The sequence below is a fragment of the Mobula birostris genome, chromosome 6 (genome assembly GCF_030028105.1).
Source record: "Mobula birostris isolate sMobBir1 chromosome 6, sMobBir1.hap1, whole genome shotgun sequence".
Taxonomy (NCBI): Eukaryota; Metazoa; Chordata; class Chondrichthyes; order Myliobatiformes; family Myliobatidae; genus Mobula; species Mobula birostris.
In genome coordinates, this window is record NC_092375.1 from 174,427,613 (window position 1) to 174,446,941 (window position 19,329).

Below are 19,329 nucleotides of genomic sequence, written 5' to 3' on the forward strand. Positions count from 1 at the left end.
GAGAGATCTCTGTATACATGTTGAAGGCAGCAGAACAAGAAGATAAGGTTGTTCAGAAGATATGAGGATACTTGCCTCCATTAGCTTAAAAAAAAGAACAGCAGACAAGTAATGTAGAGTGTGCATTTGTGGTTTGCCACTCCACAGGAAGGAAGTGATGCACCCCTGAGGTGATTCACCAGGATGTTCCCCTGGAGCGGCTGTTCCAGTAGTGATGAGAGACTGTTTAGGCTGGATTCCTATCATCTGCATATTTTGTCTTGTTTGTTATTAGGCTGACTTTGTTTTCCTTGGAGAGAAGACTGAAGGGGGATCTGACAGATTTATGATATGCATAGATAGGGTAGAGGGTGAGACACTTTTTCCCCACAGCAAAGGTGTCAGAGGAAATAAAGTCAAGATAAGGGACAGGAGGTTTAGAGCAGGCTTGAGGAACGATTTTTTTCACCCAGAGGGTGGTTGGTATCTAAAACATACCTCTTGAGGTATTTAAGTTGAGCACTATGGTTTTGGCTATGGACCAAAAATTGGAAATGCAAGTGGGAGTTTGATTACAGTTACAAACACGATGGCTTGTGTCTGTGCTGTGTGACTCCAAGTGTAACTACAATTCAAGTGAGCTTAGGACACCCTGGAATTGTGAAAAAGCTACATAAATGCAAATCTTTATAATAGACACATTGGATACCTTAACGATGTGTAATATGCCGTATAAAGTTCATTAGTTTGTAACTATATACAAGTTTTTACTTATTCCTGGAAGAGGCAATGTCTTTGTACCTAAATATATTCATCTTTTAAAAAGTCTGTGCAGAATGTAAATCACAGCTCAAACAACTAAAATTTCCCCACACAATGTCATAACTTTACTTTGCAAGGTAAAACCGAAACAAATTCATTAACAACAAAAAAAAAATCACAACAAAGAGAATTTGATCATGCCGAAATCTGGCCCTTGTCAGGTCAGAACAATTCAAAATGTGGCAGTCTTGGAGTTCTCTTGGGCAAACTGCACGTTAACAGAAGACTACAACTCCCAGAGTCCAGCAAGTCTCCTCAAACCAACCCCAGACGAGCCCCGTTGTTGCGCAAACGTCGTTCGGGTGACTGGCTGTCTGAGTGTGTGGGATCAAAGCGCTTATTGTGTCCTCGGAGCAGGATTAGTAGACTGCACCGCTAAACCTGAATCATGCATTGCACACACGGGGAGTGGTGCCCAGATTGTGCAAGTAGCAGCTAGAGCGCACCGTTCGTTCCGTGCGCCCAGCAGCCGCCAGCCAGGCGATCGGGAGAGGCGCCGGAGGGAGGATGAAGGCGTGGAGAGGCTGACGGCGCTTCCCACTGCAGTCGCTGCTGGGATGGTCGATGGGAGACCCGCAGCTCTGCATTCATTGTCGGCTGCGCGCTGGCCGCTGAGACGTCGGAGAAAGTGACCCGAGAGTGTGGCCGTTTGCAGCCGTGAGGGAAGGAGGTGCGGGGGAAGGAAGATTGCAGGGTTTTCGTGTCCTCCCCCTTGTCCTTTGAATTGCGTGCCCGAGAACTGAGGGAAGGTGGGTGTCGGCACCCGAGCGGGGGCACGACCATGGGGAACGCCGGCAGTATGGATTCGCAGCACAGCGACCTGCGGGCTCACAGCGTGCCCCTGAAGGTGCCTATGCCCGAGCCGGGAGAGCTGGAGGAGCGGTTTATCGTGGTCCTGGTGAGTAATCGGGACCCCTGCCAAACTTCGGGCTATCGCTTGGTTTTTCATTGTTTGCAGAGAACCGTGGCGGACTCGGTGGCTACCTTCCCTTAACACGCCCTCCCCATTAGCCTCCGTTCTGGTGGATTTACCATGAGGTTTATACAGAGGGTGGGTGGGGGAAGGCAGGGAATCAAGGGTTAAGAGCCATATGCTTCACATCTGAGGCTGGCGTGTGTTAGACAAAAACACAAGCTCAGCGATTTTGCTCACTGACCATTTAACGCGCACATACACACACCGAAGCTTGCAGAGTGAGGTTTGCGGAGGTGAAGGCTGCATCAAAACTTGTGTGATGCTTTGTGTGTGCGCGGAGGGGAGAACTGTTGCAGGCGTTGCAGTTGTCCTCGGTTCTTTCTCTCGTAACAGCTTTAAGAAGCATGAAATAAGCGGTCGTGCTGTATGGTACTCGGCGGAGAAGAGCAAGGGCATGTTTTAAATTAAGGAAACGTTCATTCCAGAAACTTTTTTCCCCTGCTGAAATACATCTGTGCGTTGATATGTGCAGCTGGTTGGGCTACAGCGGGCGGGGCCCCTCTGTTTCCAGTTTCACCAATTTTGTAAACAATTTTTTTGGGGCGATATTTTGGATTTCTGCTGCTTTCCTGATTTGACTGTTCTCTCCAGTGTACCCAGACTGGCCAAGGCCGCACTTTCCCTTGGTAACCCTGGATACTAATGTTGTGCCAGGTACATGACAAGAAATTTTATTTTCAGTACGATGAGGAGAACGCGTTGGTATATTCCACCCAATTTCCAGCCTTAATTCTTCATGTTTCTTAAAAAGGGTTTTGAATGGCTGGTTTGTTTTTATGTGGTTACAATGGAGGGGCTGGGGTGGGTGTCAAGGCGATTCCACAACCTTAATATCCAGAACAGTTGTGCGGTAATTGGGTATCTGTTTTTTAAATTATTCCACTTCGGCAGATGTTGGCCAGACTTTGTTAAGTGGACGTCAGCTCTTCCTTTTCTCTGCGTTCAGTCAGGACGACCGTTTTCACGGGTTTCACGTGTTGGATACTATAAGATCATAAAATTAGGCCATTTGGCCCATTGAGTCTTTCACCATCATGACTAAGGTACTGTTCCTCGCAATCCCATTCACCTGCCTTCTGCTAGTATCCTTTGCCACCCTGACTAATCAAGAACCTGTCAAACTCTACATATACTCATTGATTTGGCCTCCACAGATGCACCCCCCCCCTGAGGAAAGATATTTTCCCTCATATCTGTTCTAGATCGACATCCCTCTATTCCGAGGCTGTACCCTCCGGTCCTAGACTCATCCACTACAGGAAACATCCTCCCCACATCTGTTCTAAGATGTTCAATATTTAATAAGTTTTATATGGGAACCCCCCTCCTCATTCTTCAAAACTCCAGCATGTACTGGCCCATAGCCATCAGACCCTCCTCACATGTTAACTCTTTCATTCCTGGAATCATTCCTTGGTACCCTCTCCAATGTCTTTTAGATAACGGGCCCAAACTGCTCAGAATACTCTTAAGTGTGGTCTGAACAATGTCTTATAAAACTTCTGAATTTTATTGTTGATTTTATGTTTTAGTCGTCTTGAAATGAATGCTAACATGGCATTTGCCTTTCTTACCACCAACTCAACCTGCAAGTTAACCTTTAGGAAATCTGTATGAGGATGCCTAAGTCCATTTCCATCTCTAATCTTTGAGCTTTCTATCCATTTGGAAAATAGTCTACAACTTTATTTCTTTTACCAAAATGTATGATCATACACTTCCCTACACTATATTGCATCTGCCACTTCTGGCCCATTTTCCTAGTCTGCCTAAATCTTCCTGCAGGCTTCTTCAACACTACCTGCCCCTCCACCCATCTTCGTATCGTCTGCAAACTTGGCCACAAAGTCATCAATTCTGTCATCCAAATCCTTGACATGTAAGGTGAAAAGAAATGGTACCAACACTGATTCCTATGGAATACAGGCAGCTAACTAAAAAAGGCCCCTTTATTCGAACTCTTTGCTTCTTTCCAGTCAGCCAGACTTCTAGCCATGCTGGTATATTTCCTGTAATAACATGAGCTCTTATCTTGTTAAACAGCCTCATGTGTAGCACCTTGTCAGAGGCCTTCTGAAATCCAAGCAAACTCTCCTTTGTCTATTCTGCCTGTTATTTCTTCAATGAATTCCAACAGATTTGTCAGGCAGGATTTCCCTCTAAGGACACCATGCTGACTTTGGCCTATTTCATCACGTTGCTCCAAGTACCCTAAAGTCTCATCCTTAATAATGGACTCCGACATCTTGCCAACCACTGAAGTCAGGCGAACTGGCGTGTAATGTTCTGTCTTCTGCCTCTGTCCTTCCTTAGTGGAGAGACATTTGCAATTTTCCAGTCCTCTGTAACTATTCCAGAATCTAGAGATTCTTGAAAGATCATTACTAATGTGTCCATGATCTCTTTCGAACCCTGGTGTGTGGTCTAGGTAGCTGATTTACACTTTAGATCTTTCTGCTTCTTAGTAATAGCAACTTCACTCACTTCTACCCACTGACACTGGAAATTCTGGCATACTGCTAGTGTCTTCCACAGTGAAGACTGACACAAAATACTTAATAACTTCCTCTGCCATCTCTTTGTCCCCCATTACTACCTCCCCAGCAGCATTTTCCAGAAGTCCAATATCCACTCTCACCTCTCTTTTACTCTTTATATGTCTGAAAAATTAAAGGAACTTTTGGTATCCACTTTTATGTTATTGGCTAGCTTATTTCATCTTTCCTTTCCTTATGGCCTTTTTAGTTGCATTCTGTTGTTTTTTTTAAAGCTTCCCACTCCACTAACCTCCCACTACGTTTTGCTATATTATATGCCCTCTCTTTTATTTTTATGCTGCCTTTGATTCACCTTGTTTCCTCATCCCCCCCCTTTAGAAAGGTTCTTCATATTTGCCATGTCTCTATCCTCTCCTTTCCCAGTTGCCCCCTGAAACTCCCACCATTGCTGTTCTGCCATCATCCCTGCTGTTGTCCACTTCCTGTCAACTTTGGCCAGCTCATCTCTCATGCTTCTCTGTAATTCTCTTTACTCCTGTGGAATACTGATACATCTGACTTTATCTGCTCCCTCTCAAACTGCAGGATGAATTCTACCATATTATGATCAACGCATCCTAAAGGTTTCTTTATCTTAAGCTCTCTAATCAAATTTGGTTCATTACACAACACCCAACTCCAGGGAATTGCCTTTCCCCAGAGGGCTCAATCGCAAGCTGCTCTAAAAAGCCAGCTTGTCGGCATTCTAGAAATTCCCTCTCTTGGAATCCGGCACCAAACTGATTTTCCCAATTACCTGCATACTGAAATCCCTCATCACTATTGTAATGTTACCCTTTCTACATGCCTTTTTTATCTCCCATTGTAATTTGTATCCTACATCCTGGCTACTATTCAGATGCCTGTATATAACTCCCATCAGGGTCGTCTTGCTTTTGCAGTTTCTTAACTATACCCACTAGGATTCTTTAGCTCTGGTCCTATGTCACCTCTTCCTAAGGATTTAATTTCATTTTTTACCAACCCTATCTGCTTGTCATTTGGATAGAATGTGAATCTTTGGGCGTTAAGCTCGCAAATATGATCTTCTTTCAGCCACGGCTCAGCAATGCCCAGAACATCGTATCTACCAAACTCTAACTGTGCTACTAGATCATATACCTCATTCCACATACTGCATGCATTCACATATCGCACCTTCAGTTCTGTACTCATCACCCTTCTTAAATTTGCCCTTGTGAAACAAAGACGTCTCTTTCTCCCTTATTAGGGAGAGAGTGAGAGAGCCTGTGGTATGTCAAATACTGGGTGAATGCATTAGTCTTTGGAGTACTGCAAGTCTGTGTCTTTGCTGTTGTTTTTGCTGCACGCTTGAGTGCTCGGTGACAGGTTCCGATGCTTTTTTTTGCCGGTGGGGGGAGGAGGGATCGTTGCTGCCGCTTGTGCGCGGGAGGGAGGGGAACTGGGGGGGGTGCTTAGGGGTTCTAACATTTAACTCATTTTTTGGGGCACTTCGGTTTTCATGGATGGTTACAAAGAAAAAACATTTCAGGATGTATATTGTATACATTTGTCTGATATTAAATGTACCTTTGAAACCTTTGTTACACTTTAACTCATTCCCCTGACTGCAATTTTTCCCTACCATCTCCCTGTCCTTCCTCACAGTCTCGCTCCACACTGCATCTGCTTGTATACTAAACACCCATCCTCAGCCCTATCACTCCGCTTTGCATCCCCCGCCGGATTAGTTTAAACCGTCCCCAACAGCTCTAGCAGACCTGCCCGCAAGGACATTGGATGCCTCAAGTTTAGGTGTAACTTGTCCTTTTTGCACAGGTTGTACCAGTCCCAGAAGAGATCCCAAGGGTCCAGAGATCTGAACTCTGTCCCTGCACCAATTCCTCAACTATGCATTCGTCTGCCAAATCATTCTATTCTTACCCTCACTGGAGTGTGGCACAGGCAGTAATCTTGAGATTACTGCCCTGGAGGTCCTGCTTTTCAGCTTTGTGGTAATTCTCTATATACTCACTTCAGGACCTCCTCCCTTTTCCTACCCGTGTCATTGGTACCAGTATGTATCATGGTCTCTGGCAGCTCACCCTCCATGCTTAGAATGTTGTAGATCCAATTCGAGCCATCCCTGCCTCCTGGCACCTGGAAGGATTATCTGGGTGTCTTCTTCATGTCCACAGAATCTCTTGTCTGTTCCTCTAACTGTGGAATCCCCAATCACTACTGCACTCCTGTTCTCCCCCCACTTCCCTTTTGAGACATGGAGCCAGACTCAGTGCCAGAAATCCGGTTGCTGCAGACCCCCTTGTAGGCTGTCTCTTCACCCACCCCACATCAGTATCCAGAGCGGTATACTTATCATTGAGGAGAATCGCCACATGTGTACTCTGCACTGGCTCCTTGTTCCTTATCCCTCTCTTGTTGGTCACCCAGGTACCTGCCTTCTGCAACTTTGGAGTGACTTCCTCCCTGTAGCTCCTATCTGACATCTCCTCATTCTCTTGTATGAGCTAAAGATTATCAAGCTGCTGCTCCAGTTTGTTAACATGGTCTCTAAGAAGCTGCAGCTTGATGCACTTCGTGCAGATGTAGTTGTGAGGGAGACTGAAGTTCTCCCAGAGTTCCCACATCTCTCACAAAAAATATAACAGTAACTCTGAGTCTGTATTCTCAGTGCAGTAGCTGTGTTCTAATAGACAAATAAACAGGAAAAAAAAACTTACTATAAACTTAGAGCTTCCACCTGTGCTTGTTCAAGCCTATTCTCATTGAAACCTGCTGAGCCATACCCTCCCACTCTAACACTGGTGCGCTCCAACAATGGCCTCTCTGCTTACAACTGTCTTCTTTTTATTGGCTCAATAAAACCCACTCTTGATGAGGCTTGTTCTTTTCAAATGGACATGAGGAGATTTTGGATATTTTATTGGACAAGTATTGTATCCTCATACACTATATACAGTGGTTATAAAATAAACTCTTCATTGGAACATTCTCTTCCTTTTCATTGACACCCAATTGGAAAGTTTTTAAAATTATTTTTGCCTTTAAATTTTAGAGTTGAGTAGCTGTGCAGATATTTTGATACCTGTGAATCCCCTGTTCAATTGGCCAAGAAGTTTACTCAGATGAATATCATTGTATAAAATACAATGCCCTGAACAACTGTTTGGATATAAACCTGATACTTAATTGTGAAGCAAGTTTTGACCTTGTATTTGTATATAAGGTGTTAGTTTACTTTCTGTTCCTCAGTAGTCAGTGAAAGAAATTGTCAGCTCCTTTTGATTATTATGAATCATAATTAAATAGATTCATCCTCTTCTGAGTTACTCTCTAGAGGTTAGCCGTGGCTTGGAAAGTTGTGAATTTAAATACTTTTCAGAATCAGGGTTTAATATCACCGTCATAAGTTGTGAAATTTGTTGTCTTTGTGGCAGCAGTACAATGCAATTAATAATAGGAAAAAAGTGAATTGCGGTTTAAAAAAAAATAAGTCGTGCAAAAATAGGAATTTAAAAAAGTAGTGAGGTAATGTCCATTCAGAATTCAGATAGCAGAGGAGAAGAAGCTGTTCCTGAATCGTTGAGGTTTCTGTACCTCCTTCATGTTGGTAGCAATGAGAACAAGGCTATTCCAGAGTCTTGCTCAGAGAAACCTCTGCTGACACCCTGATACAGTCCTGCACAGTTGAGTTGTTATATCTGATCATTCAGGTGAATAGAAAAGATTCCATGTTAGTATTTCTTGTGGCAGTGGAATCAGATAATGGGAAGGTTTTTTTCATCATTTTTTTTGTACATAATTTCCTTGACTAAAAATAAAGGAGGTTAGTTTCGCAAGTTGGAATAAAAATCACATCATTTGGACAGTTTTATAATGCATTGTTCTTACTACATTGAAAGTCATCTCATTTTTCACTTCCCAGTAATGTGATAGCTGCCTACAGGTAGTTCCTAAATAGAAAATGGTATTACACATTGTGTTATGGAATTGATTAACATTGTGCCTCTCTGTTGTGAATAGCTTAACAGAAGAAGAATGATCAATTAAGGCTTTGCATTTTAAAAAAAAGCTTAATCTTTGTAGGAGCAAATGAAGATTTAAATGATTCCCTAAATTGTGAATCATTGGTGTAATTCACAGATACAAAGATGAATGTAATTCATTGGTAAAAGCAGCACTTGAGAATTATCTGCTTTTATGTTTCAAAATTAGAATGGGGCATTTATTTCTTGTCATAAGGGAGGTTGTGTGTTCAAACTATGTGCCAGATATGGCAATAAAAGGCTGTAATGGTGTCTCCTGGCTTCTCAGGTGAAATTAAAAACTTAACCATTAATATTCAAAGACTGGAAAACAATTCCATTGTCTTCGCCAATAATTATCACTCAACCAACTTTTTTTTGAAAAAGGAAAGTTATCTGCTGTTCACAAGTTTGGTTGATACAGTTCTCTGGTGAAGAATTACTGTTTGAAGCTTTGGAGGGAATTTGGCAATCCAAAAATATATAATATAACTGAAAGTTTTTTTTAAACAATTAATGCTCTAAAGTAGATGTATTATTCAAATAAATATTAATGCAATTGTATGAGAAGGATCTGATGCCTTACTCATATGAAGGGTAATAATTTCCAGTAGTAATCTTCAGACATTCAATCATGGAGTTTGGGTACCTATGCTGACTTCTCTAGAATCTTTATTGGCACAATAGCAGGAAATGAATTGTGGAATGTGTGCTAAAAATGTACAGCACACCTTTTGAAGTGTAGGAGTGGCACTGATAAATATCTGCATGTTTGTTCCTGTGCTTTAATGTCTCTTATTGTTCAAAGTATCAATATTTCAAAACAGTGGTCAGTATTTTCCTATGCCTGTCATTTTAATGGTATTACTTAAAAGTAAAGGCAGTATTAAAAGAGATAAGATGCTCTTGTTCCATTTTTACGGAAAATATTTAACTTTGGTGGTCTATGACAACTTCACATTGCTGGAATCCAGAAGTGTAAAAACTAATTAATACAAACTCAACTTGATTTAATGAGAGGTCCATCATCCCACTGAATCCCACTGGTACAATTACATCATAAATTCAGATTTATCTTGACTCACTTGGAGAAATTCATTGTATACGAATACCCGTGAAATTTTCTTGTGTCCTGAAAGGTTTGAAGGCTGAAGGCTCTGAACTTGACTTTGCAATCTGCATTATTCATTGTTGACTGTCATTTATGGAAGAGACATTCCCATTACAACTAAGGAGTTGGGGTTATAATGTTTTTACAGTTGGGTGCTTACTTGGAAACATATTCAGTGTTTTCTTAAGAAAATGGGGGTTCTATACTACCCATTGAAAAATGCAAGGCGAAAGGAGGCAATGAAGCTCAACCTGCCCATGCTAGCTCTAAAGTTGATTCCCAGTTAATTCCACGGCCTTAGTCTTCTTGTGAACTATTCCTCAAGTATTTTGTCACCCCTTGAGTACAACTTTGCAAATTGCAACAATTTGTTGTGGTTTATACTTTGCTCTTGTCTCTAATCCTTTTGTGAAACATCTTTAATTCTGTGTCATAAACACCGGAGATTCTGCAGGTGCTGGAAATCCAGAGCAACACACACAAAATGCTGGAGGAACTCAGAAGGTCAGACAGCATCTATGGAGGGAAATGAGCAATTGATGTTTTGGGCCGAGACTCTTTATCAGGAGAGAGCTTCTTTTGATTTACTGCTATTAAAACTGCACTTTATATCTTTATGAATATCCTTGTCTGCTCTAATGAGAACAATCCCAGCTCTGCGGTCTTTGCATATCATGGATCTCCAACTATTTGAGTAAAGCTTTCTTGTGTCTTCCCTAAGGCATTAACATTCCTTCCAGAGTCTGTTGCCCAGTGTTGGGGGAAACTATTAGGTTTCCTGTTGAGGCCTGATCAGTAAAGCAAAGACATAGCTTGACGTAAGTTCCTTTCTTTGTAGACTATCCCTCCTCCTATTTCTTTAAAATAAAAGCTGTGTCTTTTCCCGCCACCTTTGGAAATTGACCTATGTGGACCACCGGTCTCTAATTCCATACTGTTTTACAATTGTACCATTTAGATTCCTTTTGTTCATTCTACCTACAACGCAGAACACTTTCACTATTCCCTCAAAGCTGCATGGGTGCTGGACCACATAGCAACTGAAATGCTCCTGCGCACGTAGACTTCGTTGCTGGGCATTTGGAATTTTCTAATATAATTTTGAAATTATGCTAATATAATTCTGAAATCTATGTCAATATATTTGTGAAATACCTTGTAATTAATTGTGTTGATAAATATAATCCATAAATTTTCCAAATAATAAACATTTACTTGAAACATTTTAGAGCTTCAATATATTTTCATTGTCAGTGTTTCAAGTTATAACACTGACAAATTGTAACAATAAACACAGAATGGAAGTCAATATCTCATTGTTAATAACCTGCTGGCCCGCTGAATGCCGACACTATTTAGTCAAAGCATTTCACTTTTGTTTTGACTGCTTGACATCGTTTACTTGTGTTGTGGGTTGAGGTTTGATGTGCATATTACAAAAAAATACTTAAAAGTGCTGCACATTTTTCAAACTGTGTAATAATTTCCTGCTCAGAGCACTGGCTGGTCCCTGCAGCTGTTTAAAACAAACTAGGGGGAATGCAGAGGGCATTGCACTTTGTGTAAATTTTAACCTTGCTTCTGCATGTCTGTCTCTATCTTGTTCTTGAAAACAATATTTCTTTTACTTCTACAGCACCACTTCTGCTGTGTCTTTGATAGACCTCAAAAATTAATAATCTAACCCCCTAAAATAAGCTATGATTTATTGACTAACCTGGTATTGTTATGAAGTTAAAGCTGTTCCACCTAGAACATTGCATCATGTTTTGTCACAAAATTTTATCACATTTCCAACCTTTGAAATTTTGTCTCAAGTCCAGATCCATTACATACAGAGTTTTGAGTATTACGTTAGCTCTTGGAGAGTATTACCGATGTTTGAAACTTTGGTCTAAACATAAAACTGTTCACTAATTCTGGTTAATAACTTTGTAGCCAATTTTACATCTATGCTGCCACTCTCCTTTAATTCCCTGGACCACGTAATAATCCAGTTTATTACGTGGTATTTCATCAGTTTTCTTTTGCAGGTCCAGGTGCACGCCATCAATTCTGCTATACTCATCCACCCTCTAATAATTCACCAAAGCATTGAGGAAAGCCCACAAGAAAATTAATTTCAGGGTTGTACATGGTCCTTTGATAATAAATTTACTTTGAAGTTTGATCAGGTTGATGAACCTGACTTGCTGACTTCTATTTGCCTTTCCTTTTTTCAAATGCTAATTAGCTTTGTCCTGACTCTTACCCCATTAATAAACATTTTTTACTGGCCTGTAGTTTTCATGTTTAATTCTGCTTGTGGACAGGTGTAAGATTTGAAGTACTCTGACTGGTACTAACCCCATATTTATCGATGCATGTTTCCGCATTTTCTTCGAAGCCTCAGATGTAGCCTATCTGATCTGGGTGGCTTTCCTGCTTTGAGCTTCATTCGGCCCCATGCTTCTTTTTGATCACGTTTTCACTGTTAGAATATATTAAAAGTTTTATCTGATTTAAATGGATCTGTTTCATGACCATGGGGGTCTCAAATCACTTTACAGCTAGTGAAGTAGCTTTAAAATGCAGTCAGAGCTGGCAAAGATTGCTGACTAAAGGCAACCATGGTGTGAATTCCCACGGTTCTAGCTTCAAAGTAAAATTGTATATAAGATTGTGTGATTCCATTTTCATTTTTTCCTATGATGTGAAATAATGTTGGAGCCCATAGATATGCAGTGTGTACAGCAGTATTTGTGAACAGTTGATATTTTAACCCCATTTATACTGTAACAAGTCTTTCAGTACTGCTGTCAGCCAGACACCCATTTAGGCATTGTGATGGTGAAATGTGGCTTATTGTACTAATTACTAAAATGTGAATTTGGCAAATTTAGTTAAAAAGTTGGCTTCTTTTATTAAACAACTGTGCTAATATCTTGAAAATGGTTATTCTTCAACAGATTTTTGCCCTGAGTAGGCATCAGAGTGTTCCCTTATTTGGCATCTCGGATATGCTGCTGTCAGTATTCCAAAATTATTCTTGATTTCACATTTGAGACTTGCTTATTTTTGAGTTGACGTAGGAAATACAACCTCTGCTGAGCCGTTTGCAAATATACTTTTGCTGGAGAGTGATTGAGGACCTAAGGGCAGGGTTACTGTATCGGAGGGAAATGAGGAATTGCTACATTCTCTGTTTTATGGAGACGTGGCTCACTCTGGATTTGCCAAATAGGTTGGTAAGACCCAAGGGCTTGTCAATACACAGGATGGACTGGACTGCTAATTGAGAGAAAGCAAAAGGTGGCGATCTGTTTTTCATGGTAAACTCTTTGTGGTCCTTGGATGCAGTGGTGTTGTCACATTATTGTCCTCTCGACTTGGAACATCTAATGATTAAGTGCTAACTGTTCTACTTACCGAGAGAGTTTTCCTCCATGATCCTGACCACAGTTTACATATCGCCAAAGGCTGACATTAAGCAGGCACTTGAGGTACTGAGTGCCACCATTAGAAAACAAGAAACAACTTATCCTGACACCTTTCAAACAACTTTCCGAGACTTCATTCAGGCTTGTTTAAAGAAATCTCTGCCCAATTAACATCAACATATCACACCAGGCGCCCCAACACACTTGGCCTATACCACGATTAGGAACGCCTACCGTTCCGTGCCCAGACTGAGTTGAGGGAAATTCGATCACTTGGCTGTCCTTCTCCCTGCATGCAGACAGAGGCTAAACAGCAAGGTGCCAGAGCTAAGGACAATGAAGAGGTGTCTGCGGGAAGCAGAGAAGCGGCTATGAGATTGCTTTGAGTCAGTGGACTGGGCTGTATTTAAGGACCTGTCAGAGGATCTGAGCGAATACACTACGGTTATCATGGACTTCATAAAAACAGCCAAAGATGAGTGTATCCCTACAAAATCATTCAGCATCTTCCCCAACCAAAGCAGGTGTGGAACCATAAAATCAGCACCTGCTGAGGGCCAGATCAGTAATGTTCAGGTCTGGCGACCAAGTAAAATACAAGTGGTCCAGTCTGATGTCCGGAAAGCCATCTCACATGTGGCAGTTCTGGACCACACTTCAGTCACTGAAGGATGCTCGACAACTGTGGCAAAGCTTGAAGGCTTTCACCTCCTACAAAGTGAAGCCAAGTGACGTAGGTGACAAGGCCTCACTCACAGATGAGCACCATGCTTTTAACGCTGGATTTGACTGTCAAAAACATGGAGGCGCCTTCACTGGTGTGTTCACTGATATTTTTAACCTCTCCCATTGGCAGTCTGAGGTACCCACCTGCTTTAAGCAGGCTTCACCTTTACCGGTGTCTGTAAGAAGAATGTGGTAATCTGCCTCAATGACTATCATTCAGTAGCACTTGCATCCACTGTGGTGAAATGCTTTGAGAGGTTGGTGATGAAACATATCAGCTCCTGCCTGAGGAGCAACTTGGATCTGCTCCAGTTTGCCTACCAGCACAACAGGTCAATAGCAGATGCCATTTAATTGGCTCCTGACTAAACCCTAGAACATCTGGACAGCGAAGATGCGCACGTCAGGATGCTCTTCATTGGCTACAGCTTGGCGTTCAATACTGTCATCCCCTCAAATCTAGCAAGCGAGGAATCAAGTTTGTTTGTATAGCACTTTTCAAACACAATGCAATTCAAAGTGCTTTACATACAACAAGATATAAAAATAGAACATCAAATTTCAGAGAATATATAAGAGAATAAAATCACACAAAAAATAGATATGATACATAGAAGTTACAGTGCAGGAGATTCTACTAAGAGCTACAGCAACAAGAAAAGTTCTAAGCATTGATTTAAAGGAGCTTAAAGTTGGGGCAGACTTCAGATACTCTGGGAGGGTTATTCCAGATATGTGGAGCATAGTAACTAAAAGCTGCTTCACCATCTTTAGTTTTGACCCTGGGGACGGTAGGCAGACCCACCTCAGATGACCTGAAAGCTGAGGGTTCATAATGCAACAAAAGATCGGAGATGTATTTTCCCCCTAGACCATTCAGTTCTTTATAAACCAGTAGTATTATTTTAAACTCAATCCTCTAATGGACAGGAAGCCAATGTAGTGATCTGAGAACTGGAGTGATATCAACTAATCCAAATACTAATCAATAACTTCAGGACCTGGGCCTCAGTACCTCCTTGTGCAACCTGGATCCTCGATGTCCTCACTTTCTGTTCCCAGTCAGTTCAGATTGTCAATAGCATCTCCTCCACAGTCTCCATCAGCACAGGACTGTATACTTACCCTGCTACTCTAATCGTTTTATACTTATAATTGTGAGGCTAAGCACAGCTCCAATGCCATTTTTAAGTTTGCTAATGACACTGCTGTTGTAGGCCGAATCGAAGGTGGTGATGAATCAGCATACAGGAGGGAGATTGAAAATCTGGCTGAGTGGTGCCACAACAACAACCTGTCACTATGTCAGCAAGACCAAAGAGCTGATTATTGACTATGGGTGGAAACCGGAAGCCTATGAGCTAGTCCTCATCAGGGGATCAGAGCTGGAGAGGGTCAGTAACTTTAAATGCCTCAATGTTATCATTTCAGAGGATGTGTCCTGGGTCTGGCACGTGTAAGTGCCATAGGAAGAAAGCACGTCAGTGCTTCTGCTTTCTCAGAAGTTTGCAAAGATTTCTCATATCATCTAAAACTTTGACAAGCTTCTATAGATAAGTGGTGGAGAGTACCATATATTTGACTGGTTGTATCACAGTCTGGTATGGAAACACCAATACCTTTGAATGGAAAATCCTACAAAAAGTAGTGATGTGGCCAGTCCATCGTGGGTAAAGCCCTCCCCCCAGCATTGAGCAAATCTATATGGAGTGCTGTTGCAGGAAAGCAGCATCCATCATCAAGGACCAACACCATCCAGGCCATGCTCTCTTCTCACCGCTGCCATCAGGAAGAAGGTACAGGAGCCCCAGAACCCACATTACCAGGTTCAGGAACAGTTATCCCTCAACCATCAGGCTCTTGAACTAGAGGGGATAACTTTTCTCAACTTTACTTGCCCCACCACTAAACTGTTCCCTCAAACTTTGGACTCACTTTCAAGGACTCTTCCTCTTATATTCTCAATAATAATTATTATTATTTTTCTCAGTTCAAGCTGGTAAAACCTGAGGTAGGGGCTTAGCTAAGCACACTCATTTCTCAATTGCTAGCAAATTTTGGACTACTCTATTGGTGTTTGGTATTGTGGCTTTCTGAAGATTTACATAAGTATTGCTGTGTACGCCTAATTATGGAAAATTATACCTTGTTCTTGTTCATAGTCTTTTAATTTTATTTTCTTAATACAGCATATTTCTGGTAGTTTTTGTTTATTGATTTCTGTATGGTATGTGTGTTTGGAATGGCTATATCTATTAAGAAGGTTATTCTTGTTTATCCTTGTAATATTATATCTGGATGATTATTATGGATTGTCCTATCTGTAATAACAGGTCAAAATATAATTTGTGGAACCCTGACTGTAAAACTGGACCAGTCTTGTATTTATAGTAAGGTATGGTGTCTTTTATGTTTTGTATTTTAAAGCAAGATTTTGGTGAATGTCTGCTACTTGATTGTGCCTGTGTAAGTAATCAGATTGAGCTAAACTGCTTCAGGATCCTGTAATGTGTTGGATTGTTTCTGGTTTCCGTCGGCATCTTCTGCATATATCATCTTGAATTTGTTGATCTTTTGTTATGTATTTTGATAATTTTCATGTTAGCCACCTGGTTCTGTATTGCCACAAGGAAACCCTCTCTTTCTGGGAAGAAGTCTCCGACTCTGAGCCAGGTGTTTGATGTTTTCTTGTCGACATCTAGTCTGCTCAGATCATGGGGATGTCTTCCATGGAGGGTCATGCTCTTCTATTGGTTAACTGTTTCTTCAGTAGTGATTTCTTCATTTGTTTGGGTTATGCTTTCACTGAAGTTTAGTGTGCATTATCAGAATTGCCTACAGTATGCTCGCATGGAGTACTGAACCCTGTTTTCGTTGATGAAAATATATCATTATATCTGATCTGTGTTTTTTTTATATCTTGTTATTTCTCTTCCTCCTCCTGTCTAAGTGTATTCAAGCCTACAGAGATTTTTTTCTAAAATTTGGCATTTCAGTTCTTATTTTTCTTTGTAAAATTTCCAGATCAGTTTTGGATCAAAATATTATGCAAAAAGAATATGTTAATATGGGCTAGTGTGTATTGTCTTTGTTATATTTTTATTCTATTGAGCTCTGTTTGGCAGATTTTCTTAAGCCTTGAAGTAAATTCTGTCGAAAGTTTTCCATTTATCAAGCTATGATCTATTTTTTTTTGCTTGTTGATATCCCAAGTACTTATGTTTTGTATTCATCCTTCAGTTTAATTTTATCCTGCTGCTCTGTTTTATATTATTATTATTTCTTTTTTTTTGTATTTGCAGAGTTTGTTGTCTTTTGCACATTGGTTATTTGTCCATCCTGTTGGGTGTATTCCTTGTGTTTACTGTGAATATCCACAAAAAAAACGTATCTCAGGGTTGTATGTGGTGACGTGTATGTACTTTCATAATAAATTTACTTTGAACTTTAAGTTTTGCATTTCAAACCACATTATTGATTAATTCTGCTACCTAACAAATCAATGGACATTTGTAATGTATCTTTCCAAATTCATTACTGAGTGCTTCTGTGGAGTTTTTTTTCATTTGCCACCTTTCTGCCCTGTTGACCAGAGAGTTATAGCTCGAGATGTAGTCACTGTTGCTCCACATCTGAGCAACTTTGAGGGCTCCTTTCCCTTTTCAACATGCTTTTTCTCTGAAAGCACGTCAGATCACGTTTCCATCACCGGGAGAAGTTAAATCTGTTGGGGAATGCAATTCAGCATGGCATCACGTGGCTGCAGCATTTGTAGAGCATGTCTAAATCACGAACGGGTGATGCTCGCACTGTCTGCATCTGGGGAAACAGTTCCGGCAACATGAGGTACGTCTCTGGAGACTTACCGGGTGCTTTCTGCCTCTATAGTTTAACTACATGCCTAGATGCAAAGACAAACTATCAACAACTGCCCTTATAGAGATACTAGAGTAACCGGTCCTTCTGGTGTGCAGCGGTGAGTGAGGAGCTGGAAAATCATTGTGTTGAGTCCACAAACAAGCAGCTCAAACCTTGCTTCAAGTCCTAAGCTGCATTCTTCCTGATCTGACTAAAGAGGGTATTGAGATCCTCCATTACTATGTTCCTTCAGCAGATACTTTTCAATGTAAGTACACAAAGGATTCACAAATATAAATTCAAATTCACAGAATGTTTACTATTAAAGCACGTATGCAGTATATACCTTGAGCTTTATTTTCCCCACAGACAACCATGAAACAAAGAAAACCATGAAACGCATTCAAAAAAAAACCCCCCACGCGTTTTTAAAAAAAAGTTATCGCGCAAGTGGCAATAATGAGCGAAAAGCACAGAATATAAAACATAAAATAGAAAGTGCCTGGGTATATTCGGTTTGGTTCAGTGTTCGTTATCTGCAGGCTGCCCCAAATCCAAATCGCCCAATAATACAACAAAAAAAGGATGGACCAGAAACACGTCATACCGTGAACTACAGAGCCCAATCTACAAACCGTGAAATGAGCGCGAGGCCTCAAACGTGCAGCAAAAAGAAAGATTTGAATGAGCTTTCCAGCGATTATTTACATTTTAACGTGCAAAATACTACTGTTATCCTTTTTTAAATAAAATGACAGTTTGTGAAAGCCACAGTTGTTTAGGATTTCAGATTTTTATCAACTTTTGTTTGTATTGTGATCTGTGAAATGTAGCCTCTATATTCTTGTCCAAAGAAAAGGGAAAAGAAATGCAGTCTGCTTGACTGAAAACTTTTAATTTTAGTTCTAGCGGGGTGGTCTTCTGTCAAAGTCACCTGAGTCTCACTTTGTACTTGCTTCAGCAAGCCATCTGCTACGTGCTTCACTACCCCCCCATCAGTACAGTCAGTTAAGTGTTGCAGTATTTCACCCTCCTCGGCACCAGCACCTGTATTCAGTTCCCATTGTCTGCCTAGATCCACCGTGTACTACCCCACAATCCTTCCCCCGATTTCTCCCCCCCCCTCCAGTCCATTTATAACAATGGATATCAGTCGAGTCCCCGTCAGGAGGTTGGCGGGGCTGCCTCACAAAGGGATGTGCTCTGTGGGGGAGCTACTGAGCTGATGTTTTATTCAGCTGCTGAATACATCATGGTGATGAGGCTAGGTGAAAGGCGTACTCCTTCACTGTGCTGCTGGACAATTTGCTTGTCCCATTTTGTAAAGTATACAAATTATCTGCTGTGTTGTACAAGAGCTCTTCAATATTGTTTTTAAATAGAAAAAGTAAATGAGGCCTCACCGTGCTTAAAAGCCTAACCCGAGATTAACCTTCTTCACCCAGCTGTAACCCATGTAGGCATCACCATCTTATTGTGGGGGATTTTCCAGTCGACCGCAGTTTATTCAAAATTCATTTTGTCATTTTAACGCAGCACTACAAATACCTTTAAATTCATATAGTCTTAAGGCAGGCTTAAAAGGGTATAAGGCTGTTCAGTTTTAAAAGAAAATTGGTTACGTTTAAAAGACGAATTCATTGAAGAATAATCATGATTCTTATTTAATGTTTAGTGTATTCACCTTTTATTTAGGGGAGGACTTGCACTATATTGGACAATGGAGTCCATTATTATAAATGCCCATGTTGTCACTAGAGTGAGCCTGCTGCATCTGACATGATTATGTCTGAATTTTAGTTCTTTTTTTAAAAAAAGGGGCCATGTGGCAGGCTGCTGTTGTTAATGATGTCTTTTGCATATAAACATGTTGAAGAGCAGCACAAGTCATTTT

General features: G+C 41.0%; 1 protein-coding gene across 6 annotated transcripts in view; it reads left to right on the forward strand.

Moving 5' to 3' along the window:
- Positions 1–1,101: 1,101 nt before the first annotated feature.
- The window catches only part of fmnl2a (formin-like 2a), a 242,760-nt gene continuing 224,532 nt past the window's right edge, over positions 1,102–19,329 (forward strand). For 4 of the 6 annotated variants that reach the window (XR_011886450.1, XM_072261943.1, XM_072261942.1 and 1 more), the window contains exon 1: positions 1,102–1,699. Coding sequence is in view for 5 of the 6 variants with exons in the window: in XM_072261943.1 (XP_072118044.1) it covers positions 1,583–1,699 (117 nt within the window). In the remaining variant the exon portion in view is untranslated. The remainder of the gene's footprint in view (positions 1,700–19,329) is intronic. The other 2 variants (XM_072261945.1, XM_072261941.1) reach the window with 1 other exon arrangement.